This window comes from Chionomys nivalis, chromosome 11 (genome assembly GCF_950005125.1).
Source record: "Chionomys nivalis chromosome 11, mChiNiv1.1, whole genome shotgun sequence".
NCBI lineage: Eukaryota > Metazoa > Chordata > Mammalia > Rodentia > Cricetidae > Chionomys > Chionomys nivalis.
The window spans coordinates 22,699,382-22,721,684 of NC_080096.1; the positions used below are offsets into that span (position 1 = coordinate 22,699,382).

Below are 22,303 nucleotides of genomic sequence, written 5' to 3' on the forward strand. Positions count from 1 at the left end.
CTAAGAGCGGTTCTAGGTGGACTAGAACTGAGGTCGAAGCTTCCATCTGTTGCCAGTTCGCCTTTATTTTGCAGGTGGTGCACACCTTTAATCCCAGCACTCGGGAAGCAGAGGCAGGCAGATCTCTGAGTTTGAGGCCAGCCTAGTCTACAAATCAAGTTCCAGGACAGCCAGGGATACACAGAGAAACCCTATCTCAAAAAAAGCTTTTAGGGGCTGGAGAGATGGCTCAGAGGTTAAGAGCACTGACTGCTCTTCCAGAGGTCCTGAGTTCAATTCCCAGTAACCACATGGTGGCTCACAACCATCTGTAATGAGATCTGGTACCCTCTACTGGCCTGAAATATACATGCAAGCAGAACACTGTATATGTAATAAATAAATAAATAAATCTTTAAAAAAAAAAAGCTTTTAAAAAAATGCTTTTTTAGTTGTAGACTGTCTCACTAAATTGCCCTGGCTGGCCTCAAACTCACCAGGTTGTCCAGACTGACCTTGAATTTGCCATCCTTCTTCCAAAGGTGTGAGGCCCCATGGTGGCCCACTTAGTGAATTCTCTCCTTCCCCATTTATTTCCTTATGGGCAGATATATTTGTCCGTATGAGTATACACACATGTATGGTTGTATGGAGGCCAAAAGAGGACTTAATGTCCTCCTCTATTGCTCTCTACCTATTCCTCTGAAACAGGGCCTCTCCCTGCACCCGGGGCTTTAGTTTTCTCGGCTAAGCTAGAAACCAGAAAGCCATGCAGTTCTCTGCTCTCTGTGCTGCCCCACAGCCTCAGGGAGGTAGAGTTGCAGGTAAGCATGGGATAGCCTCTACCTTGTCACACGGACGCTGGGATTCGAACTCCAGTCCTGTTTATGCACACCAAGCGCTCTTAACAGCTAAGCCCTCTCTCTTTAGCCCAAAGACCCTTTATGAAAAATTGTTTTCCTGCATATGTGCATGCCTGGTGACCAGCAGAGGGTGCTGGATGCCCTGGAATTTAGAGTCTGTAGACCCTCGATGACCACCATGAGGGTTCTTGGAATTAAATCCTGGTCCTCTCAAGATCAGCAAGCACCCTTGAACAGTGGGCCGTCTCTCCAGCTCCTTTAAGATTCTGTTGTTGAAAAAAAAAAAAAAAAAAAAAGATTCTGTTGTTGTTCCCGTTGTTTTGCAACAGGGTCTCACTATGTAGACCCGGTTGACCTTCAACACACAGAGGTCCATCTGCCTCTGTGCTGGGGCTGAAGAAGTGCACCATATGTCCAACGTCCCCTAAAATTCTTAATTGCTAAAGCAACAGTTCTCAATCTGTGGGTCTTAATTGCTTTGAGGGTTGAATGACCCTTTCACTGGGATCATCTAAGATCATCAGAAAACACAGGTATTTACATTGTAACAGGTTTGTAACAGTAACAAAATTATAATTATGAAATAACTACAAAAATTTATGGCTGGGGCTGGAGAGATGGCTCAGAGGTTAAGAGCACTGGCTGCTCTTCCAGAGGTCCTGAGTTCAATTCCCAGCAACCACATGGTGGCTCACAACCATCTATGAGATCTGGTGCCCTCTTCTGGCCGGCAGGCATACATGCAGGCAGAACATGGTATACGTACTAAGTAAACAAATAAATTTAAAAAAAAAATTTATGGCCGGGCGGTGGTGGCGCACGCCTTTAATCCCAGCACTTGGGAGGCAGAGGCAGGCGGATCTCTGAGTTCGAGGCCAGCCTGGTCTACAAGAGCTAGTTCCAGGACAGGCTCCAAAGCCACAGAAAAACCCTGTCTCGAAAAACCAAAAAAAAAAAAAAAAAAAAATTTATGGCTGGGATCATCACAACATGTGAAACTGTAATAAAGGGTCACAGCATTAGGAAGGCTGAGAACCTCTGATCTAGAAAATCCTCTTTGTATGGAATTTTGTAGAAACTTGATCTATATGCTGCCTCTTCATATTGCCTATGTGTTATTGGGGCTTCTAGGGTTTCTCGACACCTTCTTTAATTGTTCTTTCTTTTCTTGTTTGCTTTTTGTTGTTGTTGTTTACCACCCCCCACCCCACCCCCGCCACAGGGTTTCTGGAACTCGCTCTGAATTCCAGGCTGGCTTTGAACTCACAGAGATCCTCCTGCCTCTGTCACCGGAGTGCTGGGATTTAAAGCATGCATGCCACCACTTCAGGGCCCCAGAAACCTTTAATCCTCAACTTTCTGAGCCTCAGTTCCCCCAGTAAACTAGCAAGGTTGCAATGTTTTCTGATTTGAGCTTTGATCATTCTAGGTAAATACTCTCCCACTAAGTCTATTATATATATAAAATTTGCCTCTCACAGTTACATCTGAACAGACAAAATACTACTCATAGTCTGTTTGACAGAGTTATTATAGAAAATGGCCAACATCTAAAGGCCCTAAAATAATGTGCAATTAGCAAACTTTGCAACGTGCTCTACCCACAGCCTGACTCTAGCCCCTGAGACTGCAGCATTTAGACAACAGTAGCTTCAATTTCATGGCAAAATGCTGTAACAGAAGTCTAGGCAGGCCTAGGATAATAGGGCAAACTGCAGGTTCCCAAAGTACCCTGTGAGCCGAGTGTTGAAATGCTTTGCCTGCAGGTGTGGTGACACACCTTTAGTAACAAACCAGTGCACCACTGGTCTTAGAAGGCAGATCTTTGTGAGTTTGAGAACAGCCTGATCTACATAGAGAGTTCCAGGCTAGCCAGCACTATTAAGCAAGACCTTATCAAACAAAAGTCACACAACAAAGAATTGAAATCACTATTGTGTTTGTTTCTGAATGATCAGTGCCCAAGTTGGCATTCCCAATCGTAATGAAAAACAAAGACAAGAAAAATCTAACTTTTTAAAACTTTAGCCCCTGTGCAAGCAAGCACAGGAGTCGGCAGAATGTGTGGCGGGGTGGCGGGGTGGGAGTTCACTGATTTGCCTGCAGCCAAACTCCCTCTGCCTCAGCTACAGTCCCTTCCTGAGGGAGTTACTGCAAGTAACTGTCCCAGAGAAAGCCTGTGAAGGTGGTTATTTCTTTTGGGTAGAGAGCTGTGTAGATGAGTGCGGGCAGGCGGATCTCTAAGTTCGAGGCCAGTCTGGTCTACAGAATGAGGTTTAGGACAGTCAAGGCTACACAGAAAAACCCTGTCTCGATGGGTGCTGGCGTAATTAATTAACTCATCTGATTTTGAATCTGCTACAACCACTCAATATTGATTCAGCTGTAAATTATTTAGCCTTTAGCTGGGCACGGTGGCTTTTGCCTTTAGTTCAACCAGTTTCATCTACATAAGGAGTTCCAGGCCAGCCAAGGCTACACATTATGAAACGTTGTCTCAAACAAATAACAATAAACAATTAAAAAAAAAAAAACCCATCTAGTCTTTTCCATGTTGTTTGTCCAGATCACAAAGTATTTTGTATTTTCTCCGAGTAATTTTAAGGACCAAGTTATTAGATACAAGGAAAGAAAGAGCATAATAAGTGTTTGAATTATTGTAAATTCTCTATTGAAAGAGAGGGCGCAAAGAATGCCAGGCACATAACAAATTACTGGTTTAGAAGTGGAATAAAGATCTCCTAATTCCCTGTTAAGTTTTCTATCCATCTTTGAGTCCTCAGAGATCTTAGAAAGAATCATCATGCACACAAGGGACTAATGGAGGAATGTATATTTTTTTTTAAAAAAAAGCCTCCTCGTTAGTATAGTGGTGAGTATCCCCGCCTGTCACGCGGAAGACCGGGGTTCAATTCCCCCGACGGACCCCCCCCCCAAAAAAAAAATAAATAAATAAAAGCCGCGAGCCAAGGCTTAAGGGCCAATCACAGCGTCTTCACTAGAAAGGTGGCAGACGCGAATCTCTCGACTATTCTCCATAATTTCGGACCTGCAGGATATATGGCCCCTAAAACGAAAGCCTTTCCATTGCATCTCGGGAATTGTGCCCCGCCGCGATGCACGAAGGGACTCGTAGTTCTTTCTCACTCCCGACTCCAAAGCCTCCTTGGCCTCGTCATTCCCAGCAAGCTCCGCGCTAGCGTTAGCTGTTGATTGGCTGCGGCAGGAGCGGGCGGTCCTGCTGGCAGCGGTTACCCGGGTTTCCGGTGCTCGGCCAGTGCCAGGGGGGGGCACGCCGTCGGACGTCCATGGTGAGGTATGTCCATTGACCGTCGGTGGAACGAGCTCTTTAGAGGGTCTGTGGCCCAAGATGAGTGACCCGCAGAGGAAGAACTGATTTCGTGTATGGGGAGGCTGGGGGTGGTCTGTGGCGATGTCCCCGCGTTGCGCATGCGTGCCGTGGGGCTAGAGGGCGCGCGGGGAGAAGGTGGCTTCCGCGCGCGCTCCCGCCCGCCCGGTCAGGGGAGGGCCCACGTGGGACCTGGAGGGGCGGAGGGGGGACCAGTTAGAACTGGAGCATCCCCGCCACGTCAGTCCGCTGCGCGGAGCCAATCCCGCGCTCAGGACGCCGAGAGGGAGTCGTGCGGTGCTGCTGGGAAGTGGCTTTCCGGAGAAAGGAGGCCTCTTCCCTCACCTGCTCAGGGGCAGCTCCTCGGAAACTCTGCAGGGGACCCTGGGGTCTCCGGCCAAGGCCAAGGCCTGCCCATTTGTTTCAAGCCTGGAGCGCCTGATGTTGGGATTTCTGATCTAGGGTGTGAAAATTTTTCAAGTCTGGAAAATAACAACCGTGCCCTCCTTAAAAGGACCTGCTCGTTTTCTGCCTTTGCAGATCACAATGAAGAACCAAGACAAAAAGAATGGGCCTGCCAAACACTCCGCCCCGAAGAGCAGCCCAGGGCAACGGGAAGCAGGAGCAGAGGGAGCCCAGGGACGGCCCAGACAGACAGCTCCTGCGGCGGAAGCTGAAGGTTCCACTAGCCAGACTCCTGGGAAGCCCGAGGGTGTGTGCCTGCTCAGCTCTAACTGTGGGCAGAGGGAGGAGTTTCTGGGATTGGCCTCGCTGCTGAGGCCACTGTTTACCCAGGAAGGAGGAACAATACCCATTCTGTGTGACTCTCAGGTTCTCACTCTTAGCCCTGGAATGGAACCTTGGGAGCATGCTCTGACTGGTTTAAACTAAATGACAGTCAAAATGAGGCACCCCACAAGCCAAGTCATGTTACCAGAAAACACTTGCCAGCGGGAAGTAATTGTCATTCGCACATGAGGCATTTCTGGAACTATAAAAAGAACCAAAAACGAGTTTTGAATGGGGAAAAGATGGCTTAGAGTTGGAGCTTCTGTACATGCCAACCATCCCTGACGCACGGTGCTTTACATAGTTATTTTTTTTTTTTCAAGATAGAGTTTCTTTGTGTATCTCTGACTGTCCTGGAACTGGCTCTGTAGATCAGCCTGGCCTCGAATTTACAAAGATCCACCTGCCTCTGCCTCCCAAGTGCTGGGATTAAAAGCACGTGCCATTACTGCCCAGGCTTAATTGTCTTTTAAGTATGTTTGGGAGGGAGTAAAAAATAATTGTGTAATTTTATAAGTAAGTAAACTTAGGGTTTAAAAACAATTAAACTGAGACCTTGCCTTCAGTCGCAGCACTTGAGAGGCAGAGGCAGGTAGATCTCTGTGACTTTGAGGTCAGCCTGGTGTGCATAGTGGGTTCTAGGACAGCTAAGGCTCTGTGGAGAGATCCTGTCTCAACCAAATAAGTAAAACATTTAACCTAAACTAGAGTACTTGAGTGGATTTAAAGAAAAAGTTTCTAAGCCAGCGGTGTGACCATCTTATTTTCGTTCTGCCGTAGGGGCTCAAGCTAAAGCAGCTAAGTCTGGGCCTCTCTGTGATGTCTCTGAGGAGCTAAGCCGGCAGTTGGAAGACATTCTGAGTACATACTGTGTGGACAACAGTCAGGGAGGCCCCGGTGAGGAGGGCGCACAGGGTGAGCCCACTGAGCCAGAAGATGCAGAGAAGTCCCGAACCTATGCAGCAAGGAATGGGGAACCCGAACCAGGGATTCCAGTAGTCAATGGCGAGAAGGAGACCTCCAAGGGGGAGCCAGGCACAGAAGAGAGCCGAGCAAGTGATGAAGTTGGGGACCGAGACCACCGAAGACCGCAAGAAAAGAAGAAAGCCAAGGGTCTGGGTGAGAGAGGGCAGCTGCTGTTGAGGGGAGGGAGTTAAGAACTGTCGTCTCGTGGGCTAGCCTGCTCTGCCAGGACTCTTAAGCAATCTCCTTGTCAAGACAGAAGGTTTCCCAGTTTAATCAAAGCCAGGATTATAGGATCATAGCATTGAGCTGTTCAGATGACTTCCTTGGGCAAGGCTCTTGACCTTGGGAGCAAGTGGGGGCAGGAATCCAACCAGCTTTCTCATTGAGGATATGGGTCACAGGAGGTCTGAGTAGGTAGACTCTTGAGCCAACCAGCACCACCTGCTGTTTGACCTTGGGCATGTTCATTCTCCACTCCTGGGTCTTAGTTTCCCTATTTCTACAGCAACAAAATTGAGCTACATCAAGGTAGAGTTCCCAAATGTTGACGTTGACCCTGTAAGCCACAGACCTCTTGAGACTTGAGAAAGGGCTTACTTTATATGAAAAATTGACTTCTACCTGGTAAGTCCCCCCACTCTCTCTCAGCTGACTTGCTGAATAATTGGCAGCTTGATAATAGAAACTAGACTAAGCAAAAGCCATCCCTGGGTTGGATTTGGTCTGTATGTTACTGATTTACAGTCTTTATACCAGTCTTCTTGCCCCCTCTCCCAGAACTGACCGTTCGGAAACCTGGTCTGTGCTAGGAACGGGAAACCAAGGGAGACAGTTGCGAGGCTTCCCAAGATACAGGAGTCAGTGGCAGCCAGGCTTGATAGCATATACCTTTAATTCTAGCACTTGTGAAAGAGGGGCAAGTAGATCTCGTGGGGCCAACTGGCTACATGATGAGACCTTATCTGAAACAAATAAAAATAGGGAGGGCATTGGCAGTCAGCTCTTTGATGGGGGTAAGTGAATGAACATGCGTTTAGAGTCTGGGCTGAACTGGATGTCGTAGTATACACCTCTAATGGGGACCAGGAGAAACAGGCAGGAAGATGGTGAGTTTAGGACCAGCCTGGGCTACGTAGAAGACCCTTTGTCAAAGAAAGAAGAAAATTTATGTTAGGTGACACTATAACCATATCATAGTCCCTCTTCCCTCCATATTTGTTACCTGTTCTGACGTAGAGAAAGAGATGAGAACTTTTTTTTTTTTTTTTAATATTTATTTATTTATTATGTATACAATATTCTGTCTGTGTGTATGCCTGCAGGCCAGAAGAGGGCACCAGACCCCATTACAGATGGTTGTGAGCCACCATGTGGTTGCTGGGAATTGAACTCAGGACCTTTGGAAGAGCAGGCAATGCTCTTAACCTCTGAGCCATCTCTCCAGCCCCGAGATGAGAACTTCTTGCTTCCCCTGCCCCCCAGGGCTTTTCTGCAGTGTTGGAGCCTGTCCTGGAACTCACTCTGTAGACCAGGCTGGCCTCGAACTCACAGAGGTCCACCTGACTCTGCCTTTTGAGTGCTGGGATTAAGGGCATGCACCACTACTGCCTGGCTTTATTTTGTTTTACTTATTTGAGTTTTTCAAGACAGACTTCTCTGTAGCCCTGACTGTCCTTGAACTTGCTCTGTAGACCAGGCTGGCCTCAAATTCAAAGATGCCCCTTCCTCCTGTGATCAAAGGCGTGTACCACCATGGCCAGCATGAAACATTCATTTTAAACATAGCCGTAGCTATGAGTGCTGACAGGAGTTTGACTCAAGGGATTGCAGACCAGTTTTTTTTTTCTTTCTATTAATAGAATTTACTAGTGGATTATTATTTGCCTATTGATATGTCTTAAAATAGGTTTTCCTCTCAGTGGTGGTGCTTACCAAAGAGATGAAGCTGTTCATTTGCTGAGTGTATGTTAGTGACGCTACTTACGCTGCAGCGGTGATGTGCGGTGGAGCTGCAGGACCAGTGTAACAGAGAAAACTGCCTTAGCACTCGGGTTTAGGTCTGGGGTAAAGGGAACCCCCAAGGAGGGGTGCATGCCTTTACTCCCTGTGCTTTACAGGGAAGGAGATCACGTTGCTAATGCAGACACTGAACACGCTCAGTACCCCAGAGGAGAAGCTGGCTGCGCTGTGCAAGAAGTATGCGGAACTGGTTAGTGCCTCCCCATCTCCTTCTCTGCCTTTGGAAAGTTAGCAGGCTCCCTGGGGTAAGGGTGGGGGTACAGGACAGAAACAGGTATCTTAATCCCGTTAACCTTTTTTGAATTTTCATACCCTATCTCTTAAGTGAGAAGTTATTTCCAGTCAGCTACCTAAGGACTGAGAGTATATATAAAGAGAAGAAACTTCAAAAGTAAATTTCTCCACAGATTGATTCCCAAGTGTAGAACCCTGGCTCTGGTCTCGGGTGCTGTGCATTCACATCTGTGTGTTTATACATGTATCTCGGCTGTGTCTCGCCTCTGCTTTCTCGTCTTTGTCCATTCCCACATTAGTTCTTTTTCTCTAAGAGCTGATCCAATTCTTGTTCAACTCTTGGGACAGGGATTCTTAGACTCTGTGTTGAGTCATGGGAAATACCAAGTGTGAGCGAGGCATGGAGGTGCATACCTTAATCCCTTGAGGCTGGAGGAGCAAGAATTCAAGGCCTGCCTGGGCTACGGGACCTTGTCTTAAAGAAAGAAATGTCAAGTCTTGCCATCTGTCTCACTGTGAAGGTGTTGAGTGGATTATGTGTGTGGTGTGTGTGTATGGAGAGAGAGAAGTATAGAGATGGGGCTGGAGAGGTGGTTCAGTGGTTAAGAACACTGGCTGCTTTTCCAGAAGACCTGGGTTTGATTCCAAGCACCTACATGGAGTTCACAACCATCTGTAACTCTGGATCCAGATGATCTGATGCCCTCTTCTGGATTCTTAAGGTGCCAGGCACACAAGTATAGCATAGACATAGATGCAAACGAAATACCCACATACACATTAAATAAAACTGTAAGAAGCACAGAGGCTGGTATAGTGGTGTATGCTTTTAATCCCAGCACTCAGAAGGGAGAGGTAGGCAGATCTCTTGAGTTCAAGGCCAGCCTGGTCTAGTGAGTTCCAGGACAGCTTGGGTTATATAGAAAGACCTATCTCTTAAAAACCCCCCAAAAAAGGGAAAGAAATAGAGAAAGGATAAAATTGATTTTGGAAGGATTTAGCTAGGGAAATATTGATACTGCAAGGGAGGAGTAATTGAGCTACTGGGGTGATATTCTGAGTATAGCAGGGAGCTGAGGCCCAACCCACAAGGAGAGGACTCCACCACTGAGGGAGCTTATTGTACCTGTCTCTTCATTTACAGTCTTCTGAAGAAGACAGGTACAGTTGGGTGATGGGTGGGAAACGTGTCCTGGTGGTCCCCTGGTTTCTTTTGTGTTTCCAGGGAAATGAGAACCATGACCGTATATAAGGAAACGCTATGAAGAGGAGACAAATGGTTGTCTCGGGGAAGGATATAGATCACAGGAGAAAGTGCTGGCAGTTGTGGAGAGTCTTCCAAGATTGTATCTTAGTTTAAACTGAGACTCTTCCAGTAAGGTCGCTTCAGTACTGTTGCCACATAAGCAGGAAAGGGCTTTGCCTAGGTTAAAGGGGACCAAGACAGGGAAGAAGGTGAGTCAGGTAGGGGAATAGAGGGAAAGGTTGGTTAGGTTAGTAGGTTGAAGTCTAGTAGATACAGATAGGGATCGCCTAAGGAAGTTGTCATGGCCCTGACCTGGAGTGACCAAGTCTAGACCTTTGCTGCCCAAGACAGCACCTCTCAGTAATCTGACTGAGATCTGCTGAGGTGTGACAACTGGGTCAGATTTTAAAACTAAGATAAAAAAATGTGCTTGGGAGGCTGAGGCTGGAGAATCATCATGATTTGAGGTCAGCACTGGTCTTTTTAGTGAATTCAAGGACAATGTGGGTCACTTGGCATGACCTTGTCTCACAAAAACAGCTTAAATTTCACCTTTTTACTTTTTTGGTGTGTCTACTAGAAGACTGTAATCATTTATACTGGTTGCATTTGTGCTATCCAAGGCTGGATGTCATCATGGGAGAAGAGCTGAGCTGGGAAGGTGTAGGTCTGTGGAAGGGGTTCAGGACTTGTAGTCGGGAGAATTAGAAGGCCTTTCTGTCAGCAGTGAAATAGCCACAAATAAGAGTAGTCGGGGGGGGGGGGAGCTGTGTTTTGAATAAGTTCAAGTCTGAGAAATGAGGTGCCGATGAGCTCTGCTGAGTTGTCTGGAGGTGGCTTAGTTGTAGTCTGGTGGTGTGCGGGCATGGTGGTCTGCAGCGTCTGTGGACTCAGAAGCTGAAGTCTGCTGGCTCTGCCCTCACTGCTCCATTATTCTTTCCCTAAGATAGGCTGGGTTAGTCTGAGATGTTCCTGGGAGGAGTGTGCCTTTGTCTGAGCTGTTGTGACTGGAGTGGAAGGAGTGGGAATCTCTAGAGCTTAGGAATTTCTAGAGCCATGTGATGGTGCCCGCTCTAGACACTCCTACTCTCCTGTTCTCAGCTGGAAGAGCACCGAAACTCGCAGAAGCAGATGAAGCTCCTGCAGAAGAAGCAGAGCCAGCTCGTCCAGGAGAAGGACCATCTCCGTGGTGAGCATAGCAAGGCTGTCCTGGCCCGAAGCAAGCTTGAGAGCCTGTGCCGGGAGCTGCAGCGACACAACCGCTCCCTCAAGGTAGGTGTATTCGTATGTACTGGTGTTTGTGGGCTTTCTCCTTAAAAAGCATTGAGGCTGTGGTATGCAGTGAGTTCTAGGCCAGCTTGGAAGACTTTATTTAAAACAAACAAAAACCAAAAAAGCTTCAGTACAGTATAGCTCTGTCCCAGTTCCGCCAAAGAACAACTGTGACCACCTGTGTGTATGACTGACTGACGACCCACGAGCATCAGATACAGCAGCCAGAATCTTTCTCAGATAGCAGTTCCCTACTGCACTAGTCAGCTTCCCTCTGAAAATACTGAGCTAATCAACTTTTGTTTTGTTTTTCGAGACAGAGTTTCTCTGTGTAACAATCCTGGGTGTCCTGAACTCAAACGCACAGAGATGATCCACCTGCCTCTGCCTGCCAGGTGCCACCACTGCTGGCTCAACTTTTTAAAATGCACAAAGAAAGATTGTCTTGACTCACACTTTTGGAAGTTCTAGTCTGTGACTGGTGGGATCTGTTGTGGGTTAGACAGGAACTGAATACGGCGGGAATATCGGGTAGAACAAAATTGCTCCAGAGGACGCCTCCAGAAAACCTAAAGCCATTTCAGCCAACCTTGAAAGTCCCATCCCCCGGTAGCATCATCAAAGGTTCCAGAGTCCTCTACAAAATAAACCTCTGAGGACTTTAGGATCAGTCAGAAAAGTGCTTATTACAAGCATAAGAGCCAGAATTTGGATCCCCTCCCATGTATAAAACCGGGTAACGTGTCTCTGTACCTGCAGTGCCTGGGAGGTAGAGGCAGGAGGATCTCTGGCCCATGATGTCTAGCCAGTCTGGCTGAATCAGTAAGTTCTGGGTTTGGTGAGAGATGTCTTTAAGAAGAAAATAGAGAAGGCTAGAGAGACGGTTGAGTGGTTAACAGCACTCACCTAGTCTTCCAGAGGACCCAGTTTCTGTTTCTACCCACATTGGACCAACCTCAGACCATCTCAAGGGGATCTGATACCCTCTTCTGACCTATGGGCACCTGCGTATATGTGACATATATTCACAGGGGCACATAAATAAAAATAAATCTTAAAAAAAATAACAAGGATGGGCTGGACAGATGGAGCAGTGGCTAAAGCACAGGCTGCTCTTTCAGAGGACACATTTTCACTCACCACCACGCGTATGGCAGCTCTCAACTATGTGTGACTCCAGGTCTACAGAGCAAGTTCCAAGACAGGCAGGGCTACACATAAGATATTGGTAAGCAAAAGGAAATGGGTATAAATTAGTCCAAGTATCTATCTTTATGCTAGGTACTAGCATTGAAGAGAGTAGGTAACTATCACATTTAATCTTTTCTTTTTAGTCTTTTTTTTCTTTTTTGGTTTTTCGAGACAGGGTTTCTCTGTGGTTTTGGAGCCTGTCCTGGAACTAGCTCTTGTAGACCAGGCTGGTCTCGAACTCACAGAGTAGTCTTTTGTTTTTTAAGGTGTTTTTTTTTTTTTGTTTTGTTTTTGTTTTTTTTGACTGGATTTTTCTCTGTTACAGTTCTGTCTGTCCTGGAACTCACTTTGTAGACAAGACTAGCCTCTAACTCACCAAGATCCGCCTCCCTTAATTCCAAGTGCTGGGATTAAAGGCATTTGTCACCACTACCTGGCTACCACTTTTAACATTGTGTATAGGCTTAGAGGGATGGCTGCTCTTCCAGAACTCAGGTTCAACTCCCAGCACCCACATGGCAACTCACAACTGCCTCTAACTCCAGTTCCAGAGGATCCAATGCCCTCACACAAACATATGCAACCAAAACGCCACAGAAATAAAGTCAAACATGGTAGTGCATACCTTAAACAAACAAAAACCTCTCTTTTAAAAAAAAAACAAATTATTCTGTCAACTTAAAGCAATTTTTTTTGTTAGATTACATTCAATGCTTTATGTGTGTACATGCATGCCATGGTCCATGCGTGGAGGTCAGAGGATACCTGCAGGACTGGGTTTTCTTCTCTGACTATGTGAATCCCAGGGATTGAACACAGGTTATCAGGTTTAGCAGTAATTACCTTCACTGGGTAAGCAATCTTGCTGGTCTCCAATTCATTTTACTATTATTTTTTCTTATGGTAATAAGGATTAAAGCCAGGATGCTGGTAGTGCTAGGCAAGTACTTTATCTCAGATGTATCCCAGTGCCCCCTTTACCCAGTATTCTGGGGTAAGATCTTGCTAAATTGCCCACCCAGGCCTTGAATTTACGATCTTTCTACCTCTGCCTCACATATTAAAAAGAGAAACACTAGCTGGGCGGTGGTGGCACACGCCTTTAATCCCAGCACTCGGGAGGCAGAGGCAGGCGGATCTCTGTGAGTTCGAGACCAGCCTGGTCTACAAGAGCTAGTTCCAGGATAGGCTCCAAAACCACAGAGAAACCCTATCTCGAAAAACCAAAAAACCAAAAAATTAAAAAAATAAAAAGAGAAACACTATGCCAGGCAATGATGGTGCATGCCTTTAATCCCAGCACTCAGGTAGAAGCAGGTGGATCTCTGAGTTCATGGTCAGCCTGGTCTACAAAGCAAGTTCCAGGTCTGGCTCCTTAGCTACTGACTTGAAAAAAGAAAGGGGGAAAAAAAGAGTAAAAAGGAAAAAACATTAAACATGAACAAAGTTAAGACATAATACATCACATCCTGAGGTCATACATGTCAGGAATGATCTTAAGACAAACTCTCTGCCAATGCAAAAAATTCCAATCAGACCAAATTAGACCAAATCAATGCCCACGTTTACTGCAGCGCTTTTGGGTGGCCAGGAGAGCATGGGTGTTTTTTTTGGGGGGGGCCACGCAAAACCTAAGACCATGTGTTCTATTTCATAGGGGCGGCAGCCTAAATAGCCTAAGGGCGTGGTCCTGACTCTCCCTGGGAAGGGGTCAGTGTGCTTGGCTGGCTTTTCCAGAGGTGGAGTCTGGACCAAGGCCTCCTGAGTGGTGGAATTAAAAGCTTACGTCGCTATGCCCTGCAGCTTTTTGCTTCTTGTTTTCTGTGGGGAATAGGAGGGAAATTTAATCTAGAATCTGGGAACAAGAATTCAGAAGATCCAAGTTGCTTCAGAGTGCCACTTAACATGTATGCTGAGTATTTCTAGGGAGAGACTCAGCTGATGTCACTTGACTTAGAGTCACATTAGGAAACCCCATTGTATGTCATCCTAGATCCCAGGTACCTCTCATTTGGGGCCAGTAGCTCTGTTGGCAGAGACTGTTGACTAGTTCGGGAGCTTTGTACAGGACTTAGAGCTATGGATGATAGTTCCAGAGTTGGTTTCTCTTTTTAGGAAGAAGGTGTGCAGCGAGCCCGTGAGGAGGAGGAGAAACGCAAAGAGGTGACTTCACACTTCCAGGTGACACTGAACGACATTCAGCTGCAGATGGAACAGCACAATGAGCGAAACTCCAAGCTGCGCCAAGAGAATATGGAACTGGCTGAGAGGCTCAAGAAGCTGATTGAGCAATATGAACTTCGTGAAGAGGTAAGGTGATCATGGCCCAGCAGCTAGTGGGGCTGTAGTGAGTGCCAGGGACTGGGGCAGCACTCTGCAGACTTGCCTGGTTTTGCTCTTCCTTTAGAAGATGATGTTATTCATAGACAAGGAGCTGAAATGCAGAGAAGAGAGTTGACCCATGTGCCTTATCTCTGGTCCTGGTCCAGGGATCCATAGAAGTACTCAGTTCTAGAGTAGAGGTGTATACTGTCCTATCTGCAGATCAGATTGAGTATAGGAAAGGAAATGTCCAAATGCCAATATCTTCATACCAAGATAAGACTAGAGAAGTACCGTGTTTTCTAGAGTTGGGGCTTCCTTACAAGGGAATTCCTGGCAAGCAGACCCCATTAATACCTTTCCTACAGCATATCGACAAAGTCTTCAAACATAAGGACCTGCAGCAGCAGCTGGTAGATGCCAAGCTCCAACAGGCCCAGGAGATGCTGAAGGAGGCAGAGGACCGGCACCAGCGGGAGAAGGAGTTTGTGAGGCTCAGACCCCAGGGCTGCGGTGGGGACTACAAGGAAGTGGGCTGGGTTCTGGCTTAGCTCAGAGTCTGTCTAGTTCATATGGATGGGAGAGGTTTTACCTGCCCAGTCCAGTAACTGCTTGTCCAGACAGCAGTCTGAGAGCAGATAGCCTCAGTGGGTCCAGTGCTTATGGCTAAAGAAGGCCAAACATACCTCCCAGGGGCTTCTGACAGGTTCTGGGGTCCTGTCTTGGAAATAGCTCCTGAAAGAAGCGGTGGAGTCCCAGAGGATGTGCGAGCTGATGAAGCAGCAGGAGACCCACTTGAAGCAGCAGGTGAGACCAGAATCTGACTTGCAGTCACAGGTGCTGTCTCCAGGGGAGTGAAAACAGGACCTCGTCTTAGGCTGTTTCTGAGCCAACTGCTATGTTGGTCTCAACCAAGCCTTTTATTTATTTTTTTAAAGATTTATTTATTTATTTATTATGTTTGCCGTGTTCTGCCTGCATGTATGCATGCACACCAGAAGTGGGCAACAGATCTCAATATGGATGGTTGTGAGCCACCCTCTGGTTGCTGAGAATTGAACTCAGGACCTCTGGAAGAACATCTAGTGCTCTTAACCTCTGAGCCATCTCTTTAGCCCCACCTTTTATTTATTTTAATAAAAGGTTGCTGCTGAATGGTGATTTTACATGCCTTTCATCCTTCAACTTGGAAGGCAGAGGCAGGCAGATCTCTAAGTTCTGGCCATCCTTCCTGTTCTATAGAGTGAGTTACAGGACAGCCAAGGCTGCACAGCAAAACCCTGTCTTTAAAAAAAAAAAGAAAGAAAAAGAAAAATCATCTCTGAGTTTAGCTCTGGCTAACCCAGAACTCACCTTGTAGACCAGGCTGGTTTTGAACTTGTGGCAGTCCTCTGCCTCCCATACGCATGAGGTATTAACTACTATGCCTAGCTCTGTTTCTGTTTGTTTTTATTTTATTTTATTATTGTGTGTATGGGTGTTTTGCATACCTGTATGTCTGTGCCCCACTTGTGTGCCTGGTGCCCTCAGAGACTGGAAGAGGATGCCAGATCTTCTGGAACTGGAGTTAGAGTTGTGGTCTCCATGTGGGTGCTGGTAATTGAACCGGGGTCCTATGGAAGAACAGCCAATGCTCTTAAATGATGAGCCATCCCTCCAACCCCATCAGTTTTTTATTTTGTTTGTCTTGTTGTTGTGTTGACTTTTTGTTTGTTTTGTTTTTCATGACAGGGTCTCTCTATGTAGCTCTGTCTGTCCTCAAACTCACTCTGTAGACCAGGCTGGACTTGAACTAACAAGAGATCCACCTGCCTCTGCCTCCCAAGTGCTGGGATTAAAGGTGTGTGCTGCCACTACCTGGCATTTTTCAGTTTCACACGTTGGAACACATCCTTGCTGTGCATGGCTTTGGTGTTTTACTAGGAAATGGTATCTCAGTAGAACGGCTTTGTCAGTGGACCAAAGAAATACTTGAATTAAATAAATGTTGCCTAGAGGTGCCTTCAGAGAAGTCTAGGCTCACATGAGCTCTGCTTCCCTCACCCAGCTCGCCCTGTACACAGAGAAGTTTGAAGAGTTCCAGAATACACTTTCCAAAAGCAGCGAAGTGTTCACCACCTTCAAACAGGAAATGGAAAAGGTAATCAATGGAGGAGGGTTCAGGCCTCCCCAACTGGAGACCCAAGCCACTTCGTTCAGAACTACCTTTGGGTGCCTCACAGAAGCTGTTCCGTTAATGTTGGAATTTTTTGTTGTTGTTTGGTTGGTTGGTTTTTTGAGACAGGGTTTCTCTGTAGCTTTGGAGCCTGTCCTAGAACTACTTCTTGTAGACCAGGCTGGCCTCGAACTCCCAGAGTTCCACCTGCCTCTGCCTCCCGAGTGCTGGGATTAAAGGCGTGCGCCACCACCGCTCGGCCTCACCACTCAGCATTAATGCTGGAATTTAAAAGTAGTAGAGAGTATGTATTCTTGTACTTTTTATGTTTATGTATTTATTCTTTAGTGTATCTCTCTGTACCACTGGTTGCCCTGTATTTCTCTCTATTTAGACCAGGTTGGTCTTGGACTTAGATCCACCCTGCATGTGTATGAACTAAATTATGGGTGGGTATGTGTTCGTATGTTGTATGCATACATCATAGAATACATATGGAGGTCCAAGGACAATTTGCAGATTCTGTGGTTTTCAGGCATGGAACTCAGATCATCTGGTTTGGCAGCTGGCTCCTCCTTTACTTCCTAAGCATTCTTATCAGCTCCTCAGTGGCTTAACTTGAGGCTCCCAGTTGGCACAGATGTAATGTTTCCTTCAGATGTCCAGACAGCTCAATCTGACCTTTTCCTTCCATCTGTCATGTAACAGATGACAAAGAAGATCAAGAAGCTGGAGAAAGAAACCACCATGTATCGATCCCGGTGGGAGAGCAGCAATAAGGCCCTGCTTGAGATGGCTGAAGAGGTGGGTGGGGCGATGGGCTGGGAGCAGTGACACTGTACACATGAACTGGAATTGCATTTCCAGTCGTATTCGTCCAACTGCAGTGATAATGCTGACTTCTGCCCTTAGCAGCGGGCACCCAGTACTAGCTCCCAGTACAGACAGCTGAAGAATCAGCAGATAGTGGGTACTGTTTAATGGTTGATGTGGTTCACATGCCGAGAATCCCAGGGTTGTGACTGTGGCTTGCAATCTCTAAGACAGACACTGACTTGGTGCAGCAGCTGCAAACCAGGTTTGAGACCTGATGTTGGTCAGCATGGTTTAACAGATGATACAGTTTCACTATACAAGTGCTTTGCCTAGGTCATCTGGTAGGTAAGTGGAGGGATACATTGTCATACTCTAAGTTAGGGCTGTTTACTACAGGGGCCAGCTCTTGATTTTCAGTTGCCCAAACTTGAAATGAGTATCTTACTGGATGCTCCATTCCTCTACCTAGAAAACTCTCCGGGACAAAGAGCTGGAAGGTCTGCAGGTGAAAATCCAACGACTGGAGAAGCTGTGCCGAGCACTGCAGACAGAACGCAATGACCTGAACAAGAGGGTACAGGACCTGACTGCTGGTGCCCAGAGCTCCCTCACTGACATTGGTACTGAGCGGAGGCCGGAGGCTGCCACTACCTCTAAGGAACAGGGTGTTGAGAGTTCTGGGCCTCAACCATCCAGCTCCCCAAGGGCCGCAGAAGTTCCTGGCTGCCCTGGAGCACCAAGCACAGATATAGCAGGCCAGACAGGGCCCCGGCAGCCCACCTCTGCCACCGCCTAGAGCTCATGGTGCTTGGGCGTGCTGGGAAGGGAGCAGCAGCCTGGTCAGGCCTGGTCCATACAAGGCTCCCACACTGCGTGGCTCAGTGCTGAAGCCAAGGTGTTCTGACCTGGAGGGCATTGGACACTTTGCAATTTTTAAATTGTGAGTTAGTCTTACTTATGTGGATGAGGCAGGTGTGCAAGACCTCACGCAGTTCCATAGTTAACACCTATAGGCTTTCATCAAGGGTGGGGTGTGCAAATGAAGCTGGTGGCTCTACACTGAAGAGTCTTAAAGATTTCCTCTGAAGCTGCCATCCCTGTAAGCCAGCAGGTCTGACAACTTGAACATTTTCCTGCCTGATTTTGAGGCTCAGACCCTTCAGCCCTTTGCAGAGCTCATGACGAGTGGAAATACCCGGGCCTGGACTCTTCTCTTTTGTAAGCAGAACGTGGGCAGTTTGGGCTTGTCACTCCCCTAGAGGTTCTGCTGCTTCTCTTGATCTGGGAGTGGTGTTCCTGGGCAGAGCCTTTGTAGGAAACAACTGGTCCTTGAGCTTCCTCCTGCCTAAGACAAGAAAACTGGTGGGGTGGGGGGGTGACTGTGTGGGAAGGAGCCCCTTCAGGCTACCAGTTCCCTGCCCTCTGGTAGTGCCAGGTCCAGGCCAGTGTTGCTTCTCAGTTCTCAGTAGCCTTATCATTCACAGGTGCCTCTAGCCTGCACAAAAGATTGACATAAGGTCACCCAAAGGATTCTTTTTGGAGGTTTTGTTGTAGTTTTGTTTTGCATAAGAGTTTGTATTAAAGATCTTCAAAGGGTAAGGGATACACTAGCGGAGGTCCCAGGTGCCTGGCCTCCTGTGCCCCATTCGGAACAACCCTATCAGGGTCCTTTGCCATGTTAGTGTTGAGGTGTCCTGTCGGGGAAGTTAAGATCATTAAGAGAAAGGATGATGACCTTGCCACAAACTTGCCTGTGGGTTTCAGCCTGGGAGGCCACCACTAATTCATCACCATCTCCATGCCGCCGCTGCTGAACCCCAGATCCAGATGGCCCTTGGCTTATGGGCTATTTTTTTTTTCCTCCTGCCCCCTCACCCCAGCTCAGATGAGCGATTTTGAGGACAGTCTGATGCCATTCCTAGCACCTCTTGGCCAAAAAATGAGTCCTTGGGATTTCACCTCTCGCTGCCAGATCTTCAGGTGTCTAGCAGGTCAAGAGTAACTTCTAACAACAGACTGATCCCAGGAACCAAACTAGCTGCAGGGAATTGTATTTGCTTTCCCTCCTAATACCGCTCACACCTCTGTTCAAGTGGCGGCTCTGTGCTGAGGTTCTTGTTGCATACCTGCCAGCATGTTAGCCAGGTTACACAGCAGTTCCCTGGATCAACAGTGCTTGGAAGCTAACAGCTTCTGTGAGCTAAGTGAGCCATAGGCCAAGATTGGATGATTTTTGCTTCTTGTTGTATTTCAACTATTGCATTATCCTGTAAGTTCCTTCATCTTTCATGACTAGCAGCCGCTCAGCCCACACGTACACATTCAGAATTGAGTTGGGTGTGTCGGTGTGTCTGTAGTCCCAGAGCCCGACAAGAGGCTCAACTTCAGACCAGTCTGGGCTAGGAAGCAGGACTCCTCGTCAGAAACCAAAAGTACCTAGAACATTATTGCTTATAATCATGTGTTCAAGACCAGAAATTGCAAACCAGTGCCCCTTTCCCCATGCCAGGCACTACCATTTCAAGACTCACCACCCTGGCACATTATTCACTCAGGGTGCCCAGCAGCTGTGTGAGTGTTGAGGCTGTGCCATCTCCAGCTGGGGTCTGATGGTGGTGAGATTTTCCCAAGGTTTTTTCCCCTTGGAAATCAGTATTCTCCCTGCTCCCCTAAGACCTCACAGCTCTTGTGCCAGGCCGGGATCTGAGCTGTCGGTCCATGGGGCTTGCCCGGCCTCCTTCCTGTGGCCCATAGAATTGGCCTGCCTCACTTCAGCTACCTCTTACAGCCCATGCAGGGGTTCCATCTGTCGGGTCTCAGCATGGTAGGCTAAGAGGCCATAATGTATCTGTAGAACCTTGGCTGTTAGCTCCATTTCTAGGCACCCAGGACAATACCTAGATGGTAATCACTTCTTCCCTCCTCTCCGCTGACCAAACCTTAACAGTCACTACAGCTGCTCTGCTTTCCAAAGTCAGCCCAGGAGCCTGGGCCATCTGCAGGGAGGTGGCCTGTCTGTGAGTGAGGCCAGTACCTGCTCACTTGGGTGAGTCCCGTGCACATGACCTCATTTTAGGACCAAGATCTGTGTTGGTTTTTAAGATTGTTAGCTTTTTTCTAGAGGACCACAGTGGGTAAGACTTAAGAGCCCAGGGCCCTTGGCTATGCCAATATTTAAGTTCTTGTCCAGTTGAAAGCTTCATGTATACCATGTCAGAAGCACTTTTTTTTTTTAATCTTTGTTTTCCATTTGGTTTTTGGACCATGGGCAGAGCTCAGGCACTTTGTGTGAGAATGTTTCTGTAAAGATGGTTATTTAACTCTCCCTGGTCCCCACCTTGTTAGCTGTACTGAGGGGCTGACCAGAAGCCAGTGGAACTGCCCGGGTGTCTGCAGGGAGGCTGAGGCCTGCTGAGTGCTGCCCCAGCCCTCCCACCTTAGTAGCATGGGTGGGTCACCAGGCACCTGGTTACCCCTCTTGACCAGCTTGGGATAAGAGGGCCACCTCTGTTCCCATAATTGCTTTCCTCTGCTACCCACACTTGTTTGAGGTTGTGCTGACAGGTTTTTCTTTTTCTCGTAGATTTTTTTTTCCTTCCAAGTCTACTTTTCGTATTCACAACAGCCAGGGACTTGATATCGATGTATTTTACACCACATTAAATAGTCTGTTGCCTTATTTGTATCTCTGCTGAGTGGATCATTTGATGTTTCTGGATCCACCTAGTCCTCTCTGTTGTTATGGACTTGTCTGGATCAGCCAAGTGGCCATAACAGTGTCCTGGCATCCTGCATATTCCAGAATGTCCTGTCTTCTACTGGCCACAAGTTCAGGACCCTGACAAATTGCTTGAACTGTGTTTGCTCTTGGCGTAGAAAGAACATCAAAGGACTTTTAAGTAAAAATAAAAAAATAATTTCAATAAGGTTTGGTGCACACCTGTAAGTCCAACATGGAAAAGGTGTGATTGCTGTGAATTCCAGGCTACCTTGGGCTACATCACCTAGGGTTATATACTGAAACTCTGTCTCAAGAGATGGGTGTGCCCTTAGTCACAACACTTTGAAGGGAAAGGCAGGAGGGTCTATATGCAGTATTTCAGGATGCCATTGTGATACCTTGTCTCACAGAAAAAGGGGTGAGGACTAGGTGCCGGATGGCTCACTAGAACCCACGGACAGAAAGTTCTTCACGTTATCCTTTGCTCCCAAAGCACATCTTCACACATACTTGCATATGATGCATACATGTCACTTTTTAAGTAATTGGTAGTAAGGGGGTGGTTTTCTTTTTTAAGTAGGGAAAGCATTGAAAAGGACAAGTTTAATGATCATATTTAACAGTTGAAACCCAAAAGAAAAACTGGGCAGCCGGGTGGTGGTGGTGCACGCCTTTAATCCCAGCACTCGGGAGGCGGAGGCAGGCGGATCTCTGGGAGTTCGAGGCCAGCCTGGTCTACAAGAGCTAGTTCCGGGACAGGCACCAAAGCTACAGAGAAACCCTGTCTTGAAAAACCAAAAAAGAAGCTGGGCGGTGGTGGCGCACGCCTTTAATCCCAGCACTTGGGAGGCAGAGGCAGGTGGATCTCTGTGAGTTCGAGACCAGCCTGGTCTACAGAGCTAGTTCCAGGACAGGCTCCAAAACCACAGAGAAACCCTGTCTCGAAAAACCAAAAAAGAAAAAGAAAAAAGAAAATAACCAATCGTCACTCATTCCTGGGCCACATAGCATCCAGACACTCGTAGCTGGTAAGTGTTGAAGCAACAGGATCTCTTCTAACCTATATAGGGAGAACCAGAGCAGACAGGAGACCTGGCAACCTGAGCGCCTGACCCAGAAGTGTTGGTTGATTGTAGTGCTGGCCAGGAGGGAGGTTCCATCACTGCAGCGCTATTTATAGACCTGGCAGAGGTCCTGACTCAGTCCTCCAGAGCAGCATCCAATGCCACAGGAGAGTAGCACCCTAGCCAGGCTGCCCAGACCTAGGAAACACATTCATCTTCCCCTTTCCCTGAGTTAACAGCAGGCTGTCCTGACCTGGGCCACTGGCTGCTGGGGACCCAGGGATGTTGTTTCTGCCAACACTGATATAGGAATGTTT

At 47.3% G+C, this 22,303-nt stretch overlaps 1 protein-coding gene across 1 annotated transcript; it reads left to right on the forward strand.

The window, feature by feature from the left end:
* Nucleotides 1-4,070: 4,070 nt before the first annotated feature.
* Txlna (taxilin alpha) lies at nt 4,071-21,472 on the forward strand. The gene is made up of 11 exons (XM_057784761.1): nt 4,071-4,158; nt 4,732-4,903; nt 5,761-6,099; nt 8,064-8,155; nt 10,547-10,717; nt 14,024-14,218; nt 14,599-14,718; nt 14,963-15,037; nt 16,278-16,370; nt 17,094-17,189; nt 17,671-21,472. Exons 2-11 carry the CDS (start codon nt 4,738-4,740, stop codon nt 17,995-17,997), a joined length of 1,674 nt encoding a protein of 557 aa, XP_057640744.1. The 5' UTR covers nt 4,071-4,158; nt 4,732-4,737; the 3' UTR covers nt 17,998-21,472.
* The last annotated feature ends 831 nt before the right edge of the window (nt 21,473-22,303 follow it).